This window comes from Homalodisca vitripennis, chromosome 6 (genome assembly GCF_021130785.1).
Source record: "Homalodisca vitripennis isolate AUS2020 chromosome 6, UT_GWSS_2.1, whole genome shotgun sequence".
In the NCBI taxonomy this organism is placed as follows: domain Eukaryota; kingdom Metazoa; phylum Arthropoda; class Insecta; order Hemiptera; family Cicadellidae; genus Homalodisca; species Homalodisca vitripennis.
Window position 1 is genome coordinate 114,112,101 of NC_060212.1, and position 18,810 is coordinate 114,130,910.

Genomic DNA, 18,810 nt, shown 5'->3' on the forward strand with positions numbered 1-18,810 from the left:
ACACTCTCTTCATTAACCGTTGGTCATCCCGCACTCTTCCCTTCGCAAAGACAGTCAGTATCGTGACAGCCAAACTGATGATATGCATGTTTTTATCACTTGGAGGATCATAACCGAATTTTGTAAGGAACGCATGGTGCACAGTTATTACAGATACTTTGCAAACTGCAGAACAATAAAGTCTTCTGTTCACGAGTTGCCATTTTTGCTACTAGCGCTTTCTAACGGATGGCGTAGGAAACATTGCGTCCGCATGCATACAGGTGGCAACAAACAAAACTGTTTTGAGTTGCTCTTTGAATTGATGTATAAATTATAATTTTGTCATATGTAAAAAACAACGAAGTGTTAAAAAAATTTTCATTTGTAAAATCGTGGTAATTTGATCATAAGTGAGAGTATAAAACATCGCAACATTCAAGTATGAGGCATTTTAAATAACCATGCAGCCTGTAAGTTCAATAAAACAACTATGTTGGCATTTCTAGGAAAATTGCTGACGCCCCTACTGTATGGACATTGCCACTGAAAGAATTAAATTAAGAACCTTAACTTATTTTACTCCCATGTACTATGTGTATGTGTGTTTTAATACTATAAATATCTCGGTAAAACATTTTACTTAGATTTAGTACTATAGGAATAAGGATAAAAAATACTCTTAAGTTGAAAATATTTAATGAGCAATTTGAATGTAATACATATGTCACAATAGTACATATGCTGTAATATAAGCACACCTCTTACATACACTTACAAACTCTCTAAAAACTGGATAAAACCCAGACTTCAAATAGTAATCTCTGTTGTGCACGAAATACCAAGTTGTATGCAGTCATTTTGTGTCCGATAATTAAATACATGTTCATTTAACAGTCAATATTGAATATTCTCTGTACAAAGTTTAAAGACAATTGAACTTTTTTCAACGAAAGCGTTAATGTCTCTCTATTCTACAGTAGTAATAACTGGTTATGAAAAATTTTCTGCTGATTTTTATTACACTGTGAAAATTAAAAAATATTCGTAAGAGCAAGCCAAAATTAAACAAACTATGATTAATAAACACAACACAACAGAACTACTATAGTTGTATCACTGACACAGTAATTATTAGAATGTATGTTGGCGTTTTATAAAATAAAATAAAATACGTATTGGTTTCACAAAAACCCTGTGAAGTTAGTGACAAAGATAAACCTGATCCTTACATTAACATATGATTATAGAAACCCCTGAATATGTTAAACTTATACACACCATTCAAAATAACCTCTAATGATCACAATCTTCTTAATATATTAATCTATTACCTTTAAAAAAATTATAAATGTTAGTACTTGGTAAAAAAATGTACAAATTAGTTTATTCCACGTTGCACGTTACACTATGTACACATTACACAATGTTTAGTGTACACTGTACACCCGTCATGTAATTGCAACTCATTACGTAACAAACTGTACACAAAATCGTGAATCCTTTCATACTAAGTTCAGTTTGATGCAAACTACACTGTGATTCAATACACATTTACACTGTACATAGTTGCAAGAAAGTCGTATTTACAGGAGAATTGACAAATATCACAAGGTTGTCACTAGTTTATTTTTTTTACATAAGTAACTAGTAAGCTAACTGTAATATCGATGCATGGAACAATTTTATAGCTATGTTAGATATTACGATTACGAAATCATACAGTGAAGAAATATTATGTCTTCCTTTAGCATGTTTATTGCAGAAATTAAATTTGGTTTGTTCAGGGTATGTTGTGAAATATACTTCTGGTATGAAGTTTTGCATTCATCCTGTAATTTTATTGAATGTGTAACCCAGTAAATTACACAAAACATTGTTAGATAAAGCATCCCCTATTATTTTAGCTTTTTATATATTTAAGAATTACATTAGCTGAGGGATGTCAAGAAAGATTTATGAAAATTGTTTGGACAATTTAAAGTACGTTTAGAAAGTTATAACTTTTCCTGATTGGGTTGGGGTTGGGCCCCCCCCCAACTAAACAATTTAAGTAGTAAAACCATCACAGATATTGGGATCCATTATATAAAAGAAAAGATTATAAAATCTAACATAATCTATATAATTTAATGTGTTTTCTCTCTGATCAAAACAAAAAGCTCAAATCAATAATTCCTTACAGCTCAGAAATCCTCAGTCCTTACAGCTCAGTCGGAAGAAGTAGGTAAGTTTTTGTGACAACAATATTAATAATTTATTTCTTATGGTTATTGTATTAATAACTTTGGTTTGACAAACAAAAACATTGTTTATTAGAAAAATATTAGGAAATGTGTTTAACAATCCAGGACACATTTTACTTTTACTCCTTGAATACACCAGAAGGTTTTCTAGGTAATACACCACGAGGAGAATTTTTTTTAACGAAAACTTATTGAGGCTTCATACATAAAATTAGCAGACCAAATCGCTTAGTCAACATTCGGTTGAGGTTAGACCACTTTGGATACCAATATTAAAAAAGAACTAACTAGGATATCTAAAAAGACTATACCAATTAAAGAAACCTCAACCAAAAATAATTCGTACACACACCATGACACTAAGGTCTAGGACCAAAGCATAGGGCTGGAAGCGGCTTGCCTTTAACCCTTCCTCCTCCTGACCATCGCCTTCCTGACCCATTATTTCAGATGACATGACGCGGTGCCAAAGAAAGAACCGATATCGATTTTCGTATTAGTATCCCACTTTCATCCGTGCCAATGTGATGTGTGATATGTTTCTCGTACTCGTGACTTGTGCTCGGAACTTGCATTCTCTGCAGTGACAACACCTGGACTAGACTCCAAGCAGCTTTTCAGTATGATTGAACCCTTTTCTTCTCTTCTTTTTGTTCTCAATTTTTCATGTACTAATACCTCCCCCCACCTGACAAAGAGGATAGATTTCAATCCTCAAAACGTTGTATTATACCTTTTGTAACCATAACGATGGCAAATGTCCGAAATCCTGTTACCCTGTCAAAAACCTTCCATCGTCAACAACAAACTTTAAAAACAAAGAACCCCAGAAGGGTTCACTTCTAGTTGTTTTATAACTTCCAATTCAACCTACACTGGATGCAAAAACCGTTGTATCACTTAAATCTGGTCAACCTTATGGATGTCCAGGAGTGCCACATCACTAACCACAAATGTCAAGATATTGGGATGCAAGGGTAAATCGATAGTTCTAGTCTATTGGAGGGGTGACTGTTGGAGTTGGTGGGACTCCCTAGGTGTTAAAGGGTGTTGCCAGCCTAGACATAAGGGTATGCTACCCCTGGTACACAGCTGAACTCCCCTTCTTCCAAGGGGACATGACTGAGATTAATCCCAAAATCCTTCCTCATGGATCTTGACAGGAGGCGGCCCCTACTCCCAACCTCACCCACTTAAAATATCCTGTCACTCCAGAAGCAGCACAAAGGTCCTAGGACTACGTGCAATTCCTCAGCTTCTTGTCCTACAAAGACCCAAAAAAAGTTGGTTCTGGGGGTCACATTTATTGAAGATATATATATAAATTCCCCATAAAATAGATGTTAAATTTATCTTGTTTTGAAATAGGAAGTTAGTATTTTAAACACGTTAATTAAGAATAGGTTCTATGGATTAAATATCAAGAATAAGGGAGAAAAAAAATTACATAAAATAAAATGTTTTGGTTGATCATGCTTGGCAAAATGTTTAATGCAATCTAAAGCCTCAAGGAGGTAAGACAAATTTTCAGCTTTAATTTAACACACAAAACAATTAAACAAAATTCAAGCATAAAATATGGCTAATGATAGGGTTTCTTACAATCTAGGATCAATTTGACACTTCAATAAGCACATCAGGCGTAATAATCATAGTTTAGAGCTGATTATGTGAGCGATATCTCTAGTGTCTAAATAAATTCATTGCATTAATTAGACCCCATAAAACACTGTAAATAATACTATTTGTATGAATTAATAGATCTATTTTGCCTGAAGTATCTAAATATAATGTATGATTATCTTTGTAAACACAGTTTACAAGACGTGTTACTGATTATAATAAAATTCTAAGCAGAAAAATGGCACCTATATAATAAACCATTTCTTAGTTTACTTCACTCTTAAGCTTTTATTCAATTTATGATTTAATAAGCCTTTGGATACCTACAATAAGTGGGGGTCTGTTTGGGAACATCATACATGAATCCAGTTTGAATGTTTTCTATTTTAAAGTTACTCTTTCCTTTAACCCTAGAACTGGCATGTAATCCAGTTGAATCAAACTGCAACAACAGGACGGTGTCTTAAGTGAGCTATCAGCACATTCAAGACATCAAGTCAGGATACTAGCGCTACTCTTGGACACAGGAGTTAGCCTTGGAGTCGTGAGTTTGATTCCTGCGCCTGACGTTAGGGATTTTTACGGTCTGGTGTACAGTTATAAGAGTTACTGGTTTGTGGTAAAGCCAGTGGGAGGCCCCTCCTTAAATTAACGATTGATGGCTTGGTTAGAAAATGATGGGATGAGTGATTTTCTTATATATGTGTACCAGACCTAAAACACCCGTTTTTAATTCGTTGTCCTCACTATTCAAAAATAATAAAACAAAGACTTGATTTATGTTTATTTTATACTCTACGAGGCCTTTATTATCGAATCATGACAAATATAACAGCTTTTAAGAGTTAGAAAACCATTTATACTACAATAACACCCAAATTGTATTATGCACAAGTCTATACTCACAGCGGGAAAACATAAGTTGTAAATTATGACTTTGACAGTTCTAGGGTTAAATTAAGTTAGGGAGTACTAAAAGTTGAATTACATTGTAACAAAACTACTATAATTTATTACACATTACAGTATTCTTTCCCAAAGAACTTCTTACTTCATGAAACATTCATAACGATTGGTGTGTAAAAATCTCTAATATAGGATTACTTTTAAATAAATACATAAACTACAAGTTTGGAACCCTCGAACAAAATAAGTTTTACAGCAGTTGTAACATTTATATTGAAGTGACACAATTCTTTGTACCTTGTACATATTATGGAATAAAGTGGTTTCACTATGACTACGACTAATGCTAGTAAAACACTGTAACAGACTAAATGTTAAAACAATACAAACTAAATATTAAAATAAAGTATCTAGTTATAACTAAGTTGGAAACACAAAAGCAAAATTTTGCAATATTATTTACCATTGTTGATATCAACAAATAAATCACTTATTTATTATAACTGCTTAGAGATATTGCTTGTTTTGGTTGTAACAAGCCTAAACATATTGAGAATTGATCAGTCTAGGGTTTAAAACAGCTGATGTATGTGATTATGTATTATTTTAACCTTGTTTTATATCCTCAAACATATTTTCTAATAAATTTCCACTTATACCAATTGTTTTTATCAGTAATGTTTATGAAATAAATGTATATAATTTAAACAAATACTTAAAACCCTGACGTTATAACTCATTATGTATATTGATTCTTAAATCATAAATTTTGATAATTTATTTGAATGGAACTAGATTACACACATTAATGCTAGTAGAATATCTCACTATCCCAAAAACTCTTGCTAATACAAATGCATTAAGTGCTTACCATTAAATTTACATTGATGCTATGAAAGTAATTATAAATAAAATTATCAATATCATTATTTTAGATTAATTTGTAACTGGTTTTTGTACTTGAGTCATCACTCAACTATCCAGGGTAGTTAAGGGTGATGGCTATGATTAACCACATCTGCTATTCATCTAACGTAATCTGAAAATGTCTACAAGTGACACAAGCCACTTAGTTTAACACCAATATTCATTTAAGTTACGTGACAAATTGCTCATTTCGCTTTAGAGTAAGCTAATTGTTATTTGTACTTCCAAACTTAATTAATAGTAAGTAGAACATTTTTAATTGTTATGTACCCAAAATAGTTTATGCTATCAGAAACAAATATAACGTAACAGCTTTCACGCTTATGAATCCTATATTATCGACAATATAGTGTAATGACATACTTTATGTCACATTAAAAGCATATTGGTGTGGCTTATCATATTGGTGTGATAAGCTACCTGATGAATCTCCTTGTACCTTCACCGCATGCATATCTGGACTGAGGTCTGATCTAAAAATTGGATACACTTCCGGTGTAATTAATGCTCCGCTTTCACATTATTTTAGCGCAAACTGTTTACCTGAAGCTGTTTCTAATACAGAAATATGTAGATGAATTGGGAAAGTTTTCAGAAAATCTGACAATAAAATATCACAATGTATTGGAAAGTCCAAATCAAAATTTATTATTGAAATATCTTAAAAATGTATGCGATTGTGCAGTTGGTGACTAGTTTTTAATGCATATTTACTTAGGAGTAGACAATCTGAAAAATTAAAAACAAATAACCCTAATATGAAAAAAAGGGAAGAAAGAGATGGATGATAACCATCCTTAAATAGATTACTGATAAAAAGTTATATGACCAAAATTCTTCTTCAAACTAATGTTTGCAACCAGAACATAAATTTCATAATAAATTAAGTCAATTGAAGCAAGGATTGAAACTGAAAATAGTTCTTAATGTTATAATTGGTTTACATATTTCAAAAGTCTTATTGTTACCTAACGTATTGAGTTTCATGTATGATTCTCATAATTTTTATTTATTTAGCCAACAAGATTAACCTGCAAGAGATTGATTCGTCCCTGGATAATCGAGGATTCACTACAATACATTTTAAATTTATTTTATTTAAACAAAAATATCTGAGGAAAATTATTAAAACCTTGCTTTAAAAAGTAATTGTTTTACTATTTCTCAGACTATTTATAAAATTCCACTTATATACATTTTTCATATACATAGTCATCTATTAAAATCATAACAATAGTTTTCCGAATCAAGTTTTGTGAGTAGATACTATAAAAAAACCATTTAATAGTATTTTTCTCAAAAATTAAAAAAACATTTGCCCTAAAAGAGCTGTAGAAAACAATTCTACTCCAATGCTTTGTTGAAGTACTAAAATTAAAATATATAAAAAACTATTTGATTCACTGCTTATGTTCAACTAAAAAAGTACCATAAAAGATTACTTATTGAAATAGCGAAAACAACACTTCGTGTTCAAATTACACTCAAAGGAGTATACGAGTACTTACAGTTACTAAATGCAACAATCTAATCAATAACGTACGAGTCGAGACAAAGTATAAAAGATGCCATGGTGTCACAACGGGGAAGGCACGTGAGTCCGTTGTACCGTTTGGTGACAGTGCCGTCCGGTACAACGCCAGTCGGATCACAGTCAGATTGCAGCACCAGAGCTAGACACGGCTTGTGCGAATATATGAGTCTCCGGGAACGTCCCTTGTACATGACAAAAAAGATGTGTTGAAATATTAAACCAATTTAGCTTTTACTACAAACTAGAACTACATGTGTCGGATTACAGAGTTGAAACCGTGCAAATCCTTAAAAAAGAATACAATTTAGGTTCTAAGTATTGTATCCAAATGAAATTCAAGTAAAGCTTAGAATGATGATGAATTTACATATATCTACTGCTGTAAAATTGGTTTTTTTGTTGAAAGTTCCACAGAAACCATTGCAACCCTATTTGATGCCAACATCTATGAACAACAACAACACAACAAGTGGTGGTTGTGGTGTTGAGTTAACTCTACAAGTGGCAGAAGTTCCCTGAGTGGCAGGCCGATTTTTTCCCTATCAGTAAAGGTTTACTAAGTTGTGTATAAATTGCACATAATATGTTAAAACCCTAATGTTATATATTTTTGCAAATTCAACAGATTATGAATCTGGTTCAAACAATTATTTAACTTATAAATATTTAATAGTCACAATTTAAACTGAGAAAAAGTTCCTGTTTTTCAAATGTCAAAATCAGATAACTATAAATTTCAAAAAAATATAAAAAAGTTTTGAAATTATTTGTTCCTATAGAAACCTTTTGTTTTTTAATGCCCATAATAGCGTTTTACCAAGTTCATTGTAACCGAAAACTTAAAAATGACCAAAACTGTCACTTTAATATAAAATATCTGTTCAACATCTCAAATTATGTATATTGATGATATAATTTATTTTTATGTATAGAACAAAAAAGCCAGGAATTTATTATGGATTGGACATGATGATGTCAGCATATGAAACTAATTGTCCATTTAAAAATGGATATAACATTAGATTTTTCCAAATAACTGAAATTAATTAAAATTAACATAATTTTCACAAGGAAAATTTAATACAAACCACTTTAGCATAGAGCTATACTGGTTGTATCCTGAAAAGGCAGAATGATCAGCATCTGACCTACAGCTTATTTGTCATGCAAAAATATTGGATAAGGTATTGTTAGGCTAAAATGATTACAAGGATTAAGTGATATGCGATCTGGACCATGAAGCAAAAAGCAGCTTCCTACTAAAGCTTACCACAGACAGAAGGAAATATGTTGGGTTTTAAATCAGCACTCAAATAGACATAATAAATGAATTTGTTCTCATAAGTTGATTATTTCAGCTCACTGGCCACTCATGTTTGTTGACTAAATACAAAGGGAACAAATAATTAGTATTTACCCTGGACAACAAAGCAATACTTACCGGAGATCCATGGATCACATAACCAACTTGGTATACTCTAGTGATGCCAGGTCGGATGTGCTCCCGGCACTCTGTATAGTAGTGAACGTCAGGTCCTGTAAATATGACTCAGGTTACGTTTGTTTACACTACTAAAATATTGTGCCAGAGCACTTATGCAGGGTTATTCTTCAATTTCTTTGAAGAAGCTATGGGTTTTGGTGAATGGATTTCATTTTTACCATTTTATAACAATGTTATTACATCTTATTAATTTTGCTTATCAGCAGAACCTAAATATTTACTAAGAATATTGCTGCTAAGAAATGTCTTCTTTTAATATTGCTAGCTTTCAAAACTGCAAACTAAATGGGTATGCATATTACATTTTTAACCCACAGAGCGTCCATTGTCAATTTTTTTGACGACTCAAACTTTCACTAAATGTCATCATCACAAATTTTGACGATAAACATTTATCTCTATAAATTTATTTTACCGATGCTAATACCAGTCAAATCGCATTATAACAAATACCGTTCAAAAGCCTGTGAGTTTTTCTTTATGTTTTGTGGTTTTTGGTTAAAATTGTCTATTCTAAATTTTGAATATGTGTAATATTTCAAATACATGTGCATACCTTTTTTGAAAATTTTGTCTTTATTTATTACCTTTAGTAATTTATAAAGTAAGAAATTTGTTTCTACAACTTTACACTTACACAGTTTGAAAGCATAGTTCATAAATCTGGTATATTATAACACTTTATATTTAGATTTATTAAAACATTTTACAAGGAGAGCATGCCAAATTTACAAAACAGGTATGCATTTCACAAAATATGATGGACGCTGAAGGGTTAACCCTAAAAAAAACTCCACAGAAAATTCTAAAATGTTATGCTCAAGACAATAAATTGGAAAATAATTCCAATGGAGACATTAGGAAAGAATGTGATCAATGACCCTAATTTTCATACATAGCCTTACAAGTAACAAACTAAGCCTTATAACAAAGATGTTATCCTCAAATTATCTGTAAAATATAGTGCTCTGTATACTGCATAGATATACAAACCTGTGCACTTCCAGAGTTAATGGAGTTACGAAGACTTGTGTAGCCAGAATTGGAGTTGATGACATGAGGTGCTTCGTTGAACTCATCGAGCTCATCGCTCGGGTCAAGTGAGTGCGCCAACAGAAAGTACTGCTCAGTTCGTGTGGGCCACAACAGGTGCATCATAATGCAATACGCCAGGCAGTCCGCTGAGTAAGTTATACCTGCACAGTACCAGTTGAGATGTTACTCGTTAAATTCACTAAGGTTGTACCAAGCTTCAAACTCTGGAATCCATAACTTTTGATAGGACAGTGCAAAATGTTATCAGATACTTAAAGTATATAACACAAAATATAAATATCCAGCAATTAGAAATGTATATATGTGAATAAATAGTAACCAATCAAATAAATGACTCAGTTTGAAACATCTACATTTCAAAGATCATCATATGACTTTCCCATATGCTTACCCATTTGATTGCCATTCCATACACTTGATGGTGAATTATTTCAACTGCTTTCACGCCTTTAGTGTGAAGAAAACAAGTAACAGCATGTACTTCACAGACAGCGGGATTCTCAATTGATAGGGACATTTTGCCTTAATTGTGTCTGTGGTTTGCTCACGAATGAAGGTAGACAGTGTGTAACGCAGGCACAACAGAGGCAGGATTTCAAAACAATACTTACTTAAAAAAGATGCCTCATATTTGTATTCTGTGTTGCTGGGTTATACATTTTAATATTTGTTAACATAATGGTATTGTAATCACTTAATACAAACATAAAAATATCAATACCCCAGTCCAGTAAAAAATTAATATTAAATGTATATTTACTTTTTATATAGTTCATTTCTATTTGGAAAAATTTTTTAAATATTAAATTGGAAAGAATATTATAGATTGGAAATAAACTCATGGAATAAAATCTAATCTTTAATAATACTGGAGGTAATAACCCTACATTAACTATTTGTGTTAATGACATTAACAAAGTTCCTCTGTGTTAATTTGCTTGCTATCTGTAAGAAATTCTAAAGAAACACAATAGCAGACCTAGCAGCAGTTTGAAGCGCCAGAAAGGCGGGACTTGCAGGGCTATGAGTGCGACCACTGGCAGGTAGATGTACCAGACGAGCGCAGATGCACCAAAGTGCAGGAAGAAGTGTAGTTTGGTGTCGTTGTGCTCGTACAACATAGTAGTGCGTAGTTCACACAGGAACCAAGCGATGATAACACAGCGCAACACAAGTATCAACCAGCCTGGCCACGTCTGATACTCATCTATCTCTTCTACTATGTCCACCTCCGTCTGCAAGCATCATCATTAAACACTTTCTATAAAAGTCACTAGAAAACACTGTAATTTTTAAAACCAGTACATTTTGGGAAGGACAAAAAGAACTTTCTTTGGATTCTAAAAATCGTGTCAAAATTTTTGGAACTTCTGCCCTCCTAACATTTCTCCCAGTTCAGGGAACAGGCAGAAGTCACTGAACATTGGACTGTCTTGACGTCAGTTGGTCAAAAATATCGCCCAGCACTATGAGTAGAGGTGATTTCATGCACGAACACAACTCTAGAACTCAGCATTTTTTTAAAATTATGAATGGCTCCCTGCCACTGTTCCAAACAATCATAGTAGCCTGATGCATTTATCGTGATCTTAAAACGTTTTAAATATGGGTTGTAAAATTAATTAATTTCTCTAGCCTGTATACAGGACAACTTTTAAAATTCGGCTTAAGTGTTATTCGTAATACTGGTTTTTAATTCTAACTAGCTGTTACCCGCGGCTTCGCACGCAATCTTTAGAACCGAAGTCCTTTTACTACTTAGTAAAAGAACTTATGATGTAATATGATGGAGTTCTATGAAAATTTTAAAACGTAAACAGGCATACATTAAGTAGATATTATTTAAGTTCATGGTAAATAGTATCAGAATTTAATTTATTTAATATATCATGTTTCGCACGTGGAAGAGCATTTCTGGTTAAAATAATTATATTTCCAACGCCACAGCTGAGCCTGCATTGTTACCCCAATCAAGAAAATACAATACTCAGGTCTCGAAAACTTACTTCGGTCAAAAAGCGTCTATTTCTAGCCTTTATCACATATTTCAGGTTTGATATTTCCAGTACCATATTAGAGTTTGCCTTGTCCTGTTGAATAAAAAAAGTATACTTACGTATAGGGCCAAGAACCCTACTTCGATAAAAAAGTACCCACTGCAGACCGTTTAATTCACTTACTATGTCACAATTTAGCTTGCCATATTACCTCGATCAAAATACTAAATAGTTAGATTATGCAGTTCTTGGAAATCTACTTTGGTCAAAATTATCTACTATGGGTTTCTGTAATATACTTTCCGTCTCAAATATTTCCAGGGACATAGTTGGGTTTGCCTTTTTGTGCTGATGAAAAATATATACACATAAGTAGGACTGAAAAGCCTATTACGACCTAGGGAGAAGTCCTACCCATTTCCTGTGTACTTTCGGTATAAGAGAGAAATCCTTATTAAGGTTACGCAACATTCCAAAATAAAAGTTTTTTGTTACGGGCATGTTAGTAGTATTAATTTCCCTGATTTCCCATAAGCCAACTTTAAAATACCATATCACAATGTCAAGGAAGCCCACCAGTTTAAAGTAACGTATGTGAAAACATTCATGACTTTGTTCATTAAGGTTGGTTTTATAACAGTGTTTAAATAATATATAAAATGCATTAGATGATTCTAATTCATCAATGGCACGATCTGGAGCAAAATTTTGATATTAACTTTTTATTTACTACCAGCATGGTTTATGTTAGATAAGTATTGCAGTAAAGGTGAATTTTTACGTAAAATTTGAATTGTATTATCTGGATAGTAATGTCTATGCTTAACAGTGATTGCAGAAACAGATGAAACAACATTTTCTGTTTCTCTTAAACTTACTCTATGCTTTCAAACTATAAATGTAAAGAAATTTAAAACGTTAATTAAATGATATAAACATATATTTCTTTTGTCGCATTATATATGTTTACAATAACAGCTGATTAAATTTGAACAGGCTCTTTCACTTAATAACATATGTTTGCTGCAATGCATTTCTTACGGGTATTTCTGTAACTTTTAGAGACCAGTGGGGCGGAATCCTGAATCGGGAACGGGATAAAAAGTATCCTATGTCCTTCTCCCAGTTCTTAGCTACCTCCCTACCAATTTTCAGCCAAATCGGTTCAGCCGTTCTTGACTTATAAATAGTGTAACTAACACGACTTTCTTTTATATATATAGATTAAAGATTTCTATACATGGAAATTTGTCCATGAACTAAAAAAAATTGATTCTTGATCCCTAGACGTAATAATTCAACAAGTAATGCACTTTTTTCTGGATCCAAAAAAATGGAGGCCATAACTTTCCTTTAGTTGAAAATTTAAAAATATATTTATGGACTTGTTTGATTAGTTTGAATGCTTCCATTGTTGTTTCACAGATGTCATAAAAACCCCATTTGTTGTCTCACGATTTTTAAAAGTCCTTCACTGGTCTTCAGGAAAATCAAGGAATTGTTAAGCTGGTGCCATTCGGTGAGCTTTATGACCGAAAAAATCACATAAAATCTTAAGCACCAATTGAGTACGTTATCAGTTGTGATAATGTAGATTTTGAAATTTCAGGAAATTTATCAGATAAAACACTTATGGTAAGCCTCCGATTGTCTTAAAACATTTGATCAACTCATTCAACAAGGTCTTTAACAACAGACTTATGCACGTCTTTTCATCATGAACATCAACTCACATACCTTTAAATTTCAAAGACCACTAAATGCAGTGAGTAATTGAAGGATAATATTATTTTGTTCCAAATAACACTCTGCAATTCCCACTAAGCGGGAGAATCAATAGTACCAAGTATCTCTAAGTGTACTCGTAATTGTGTTGTATATTAGCAGTGGCTGAGGTTTATAGTTAAGGGAGTGTGCAGTCATCTGTGCATGGACACCTTATAACACTACTTGAGTGGCTATTTCATAACATAATCAGAGGTAAAATAAACCGCCCTCATTGATTTCTGTGAGTGAGCTTTTAGCAATTATAAATTAATTATGTGAATGAAGTTACTTTTAATCCCAACATCCGCTTTATCAATAAAGGTATTCATAGATAAATCGTTCTAAATTTTGAATTATAAAGCATAACAAAATTTACACTAGTGCTATATCAAAACGATCACACAAAAATAGACTTTCTAATGAATAAAGTTGTGAACTAAACTTTATACAATATTTTACAAATATTACAGAACTTATAATTGGTGGTGTTGCAATTTGATATACATCTATTTGTAAATTAGCTGAAAATGACACTACACTACACTGTTTTTATTGTTGAGTGAGCACTGCATTGTTGTTTTACTTTATTGCTCGTTATTTTTAGTTTTCTATTTACACGTTTATGTTTCTTTGACATAATTTGATTTTATTTATTGTTGGCCCTATACATTGGCTGTATAGTTCGACTTTTACTAGTAATTTGGAGTAAACTTTTAATTCCTTAAACACATATCAATTTGTATAAAACCCATATTTGATTTATTTAGTGAGGTAACAATGAAATTTGGTGCAGTTGCTCATTTTTAACAGTACATTTTCAAAGTTGAGAAATAAAAAAAATTAGTAAGCAAGTTATTTTTAGTATAATATATTGCAAAAATAAATACTTCCCGTGGTTATAAGAGTATAAGGTAGTATATTTAAATTTCATTAAAATGGAAAATCTTGAAAATGGGTTGAAAATAAGTAACAATTTTTTAGTAGACTGTTGCCAATAGGCAAAATAATTCTGAAAATTTTAGCAAGTCATTTTGCCTTTGTACCATTATCAAAATGTAAAAAAGCCATCCATTTTATGTTTATTTCATCAGCTGGTGAGACAGGTGACAGTTTGTCAATCTTACTCGAACAGTAAACAAAACACATCTGTTGTTTACAGTAGCGGCTCATGAGTAAAAATATACTGGGAGTTCACATAATTAGTAAGTAAAAGGTTGTGATAGTTGCATATAATAGAAACATTTGATTTAACCCTTTGAGTGCCGCAGCGTCTACATAGTAGATGTTGTGAAATGTGCATAAATTGCCGGCATCTACCCAGTAGACGATTTTTATTTAATTAATATCACATATAATTCATTTTTGTTTTGACAAATAACTTATTTCACGGCAATCTACAAGTTTCGAACTATCAATTGTGATTGATTTTTATTGTTCACCGCCCCCTTGTAGTTATTTGTCATCAGAAAAAAACAGATGACGCAATAGTTGGTCAGCTGCTACTTGTTGCCATTAACTACACAGTTTCGTTCATTGTGTGTTTACATTGTGCTAGTTTCGTGTGTTTATGCTGAAAACTGTTGTTATTACTATTCTGCAATTGTGTTCAGTAAAACTTACAATGCATTTACAAACTTCTTTTTCCGTGTTTAGTGACATATATTTTATTGTTGGATTGGTGATGAACTAAAACGCAAGTTCCAATCAAACTATTGATTTTAGGTGAAGTAAGGTTATAGAAGTAAGGTTATATTGTAGGCCTGTGTATATTTTTATATACTTTTATATAATTAGTATTTTACAGTCGTCTTACTTCATTGAGTGAAATAGGGTAGTTATAATATTGTTTCTAAACTTTTGACAAACTTGAAAAAAAATTGCTTTTTGTTGTATTTTGTATATATTGCAGTATCTGGTTAAATATTACTGTAACACACCATATTATGCATGATTTTTGTTCAGTTTTTCATGCTCTTTCATATGGTATAGCTAAAAAAAATTAAAAAAAATATTGTATAAATAAAATTTTAGTTCAAACTTGAAATTTATTTTTTTTCATTTTTTAGTTTTTTGTTATAACCTATATTATTTTTGTGTAAATAAAAATAAAATTATAATATTATATGGAAAAAATACCTTGTTTTATAACACACAAACCAAAAAAATAATTATTCAAATCGGTTGAATAGTTTTTTTAATATAGTTTTTTCCCCACACGCTTGCAAAACAGAAGGCAATGCTCCGGCAATTTATGCGTATGACTTGGGAAATATGCTGTGGCACTCAAAGGGTTAAAGATTTTAATTCGGAATTTATTTACATTTTATACCTAAAACATCAGTATTTACCTTAAATAAAGTTTTTGATGCCAAAACATTGATGACATTTTGTAAAAAATCTTGTATATTATTATTTAGACTATGTCTTCCTCAATTAAAAGCATTGCCAAGGCTGTTACTCTATTCCCTGAGTAAAACGGGATGCCTTAAAATTCGAATCCCTCCTTTACCGATCAATTGGCCCAATTGTTCTCCAGAAAAATGTCCTCTGATTTATAAGTCAGTATATGTTTTATTAATAATATCTGATAGTTAAATTGAATCATACAATATATTATATTATTCAAAATATACTTTCTGTGTTTTTTTAATGTTAATACCTTTGAATTTGTGGTGTAAATGACATACTTACACATTAAAATGATTCAACACTTCTTGTAAATAAGTTTCGCTATCTTGGGATCCTATTATCATTTGTTGATAATAATATAACAATTACAAACAGAACACTGTGATTTGTAATCAAAATGCCCTCTGTTGATAAAATTACATCTATTACAATAAGTTTAAATGAAATTACAAACAGTTTTTCAATGTTGCAGCTCAATACAATACTACTAAAATAATACTTCAATATTAAGTATAACAATACCTTGTCATTAACACACATTAATCTGGCAGTAACACGGTTGTGATTAGTGCTGTTGGTAGTTTATCTGACTGCCCATAACATAAGAGCACAACAGCACAGTTAAGCTGCATATGAGTCAAAGATATCAAATTGCTTGGTAAAAAGACTTCAATTTCCTGAGTTATATGATACAAAATGGAGTGAAATAGAGAAATAGGAATCTAAAAACCCTATTCAAAAACTAAATTCCAGGACTTTTGAGTGTCTCGAGGAATTGTTTTGGGACAATCCCAGTTTTCTGGCATGATTGGTCACCCTATATTAGTCTGATTTCATACATTATTGACTTTAAAAATATCTTTATTCACTTAACAGGCAAAATCATCTTTCCACTTAGGCAGGAGCAATTTGTACATCAGTCTCCAGCTGATATTTTTCCTCGAAAGACTAATGCCTACTGTATCTCCAATTAATTTATCTGGATTTAATTTGCCAATACATAATCATTACAATTGATCCTGAATTCTACGGTAAATTTCCCATACTCCTTTTTAATAATTCATTTAGTTTCTAATTTAATTCAATCATTAGTTGAATACTGACTGTGACAGGGTGACTTAGAAAATCTGTAGACTGGATACTTTCTGTAAAATATCAGAGTAAGATCTATAGACTGTTTAGACTTAAACTGAGATACAAATAAGCAAAATGTTATCAAATCAAAACAAACATTTTTCAAAAATACCTCAATTTCAAAAATAATATTCTTAGAAGTTCTTATGGTTAAAACCAAATAAATGTTCCAATGGGTCGATAATAAATAATAAATTAAATTACCCCCAACCATATCAAAACATTTTGATGTATATATATATATATATATATATATATATATATATATATATATATATATTCCACTGTATTTACTAATTATTTTTAAATGTGTTTTATGTTTTGTAAATTATTTTATTTTAAGATAATAATATCTACATCTATCTTTAATTAATTTTAATATGAATTATAACCTGTACCTGTACCATTAGAATTTAATGTTTTATATACTTACTGGATCACTGTTTGTGCGATTAATATTGATTATTTATCAATGAATTATTAATTATGTTTATAACTTTTTTAAAAATTAGGATTAGTATATTATAAACTATATTGACGAGTCACCTGTTCATTGTAGATCTTATCTACTACAATTATGTAATGTTACGTGACAATAAATTTCTGATTTCTGAATAGCGTATGAAAGAAAACAGCTTTGGTCGTGACGACTCACCCTGTTCCAGACGTAGAGTAAGATGTGGACCACTCCGTACACAACCCAGATACTGAACACAAGAGACTTCTGGGTAAGCTCCATCCTAGTGACGGCCCAACCCTTAGCCAACAGCAGTAACAGTAACATGAACGTTGTCTGAAGCAAACAGAAAACAGTAAGAGAAGTCTTGTACAATAGAAGTGTATACATTTTGGCAAGTTTTGAAATACCACTACATTTTTGTATTTTTTAGGGATCTTATTGATGTTTCTATTGTAATAATGTTTGGCCTTTTATGATAATATAAAAGTTTTAAATACATCATGCTTACGAGAAAATTATAAAAATTAAGGCTCACGAAAATCGATGAGATCCTTACAGGTTGAAATATGCAAGGAGCAATCTGACACTTTTTTCAAATATGAATTGAATGCATAAACCTATAAAAAGAAATGGAGGCCTTAAATTGAAGTAGTTTACGTAAAGTTCTTTATTGAACACATGCAAGACTTTCACAAAAAAACTAAAAATCAGATATTTTGGCTATAACAATACTTTTCCTTATAATATGTAAGCCAACAGGAAAACATAAAAAGCAAAATTACGTACATTTGGCTATATTTGGTCTTTCTGTGCATGCAAGTAAACAATTGTTAGCTGTTATTAAATTAGCTGTGGTACTAAATCATTATCTTATCAGATATCTTTTTGTCTAGTTTTAGTCTGGGATTGGAATGTCCTACAACAGTTATCTGAAGAGCTCTCTCTCTCTCTCCTCCTCTCTCTCTCTCTCTCTCTCTCTCTCTCTATATATATATATATATATATATATATATATATATATATATATATATATATATATATATATATATATATATATATATATATATATGAGTAGTCCATTTCCAAAACCAGCTTTCCGTCAAAAAAATCGAAATTGAGATAATGGTTGCCATGGTAACTTTAGTGAATTTGCTACCGTTTTGAAATATTTTCAAGTTGCAAAACCTGCTAAAACAGCAAGAAAATTGGATTTAAAAATTGATTTCATTTCCAAAACCTGTTATTTACACTCAAGCTTCAGTATCAAA

The 18,810-nt window shown here is 31.5% G+C and overlaps 1 protein-coding gene across 1 annotated transcript; it reads right to left on the minus strand.

Annotated features, from left to right (window-relative positions):
- Positions 1-661: 661 nt before the first annotated feature.
- Positions 662-17,908, minus strand: LOC124364758. Its single transcript, XM_046820477.1, has 5 exons — positions 17,738-17,908; positions 10,755-11,010; positions 9,713-9,915; positions 8,657-8,751; positions 662-7,397 (listed from the first exon to the last, which is right to left on the minus strand). The coding sequence occupies exons 1-4, from the start codon at positions 17,864-17,866 to the stop codon at positions 8,671-8,673; spliced, it is 669 nt and encodes a 222-aa protein (XP_046676433.1). The 5' UTR covers positions 17,867-17,908; the 3' UTR covers positions 662-7,397; positions 8,657-8,670.
- Positions 17,909-18,810: the final 902 nt, after the last annotated feature.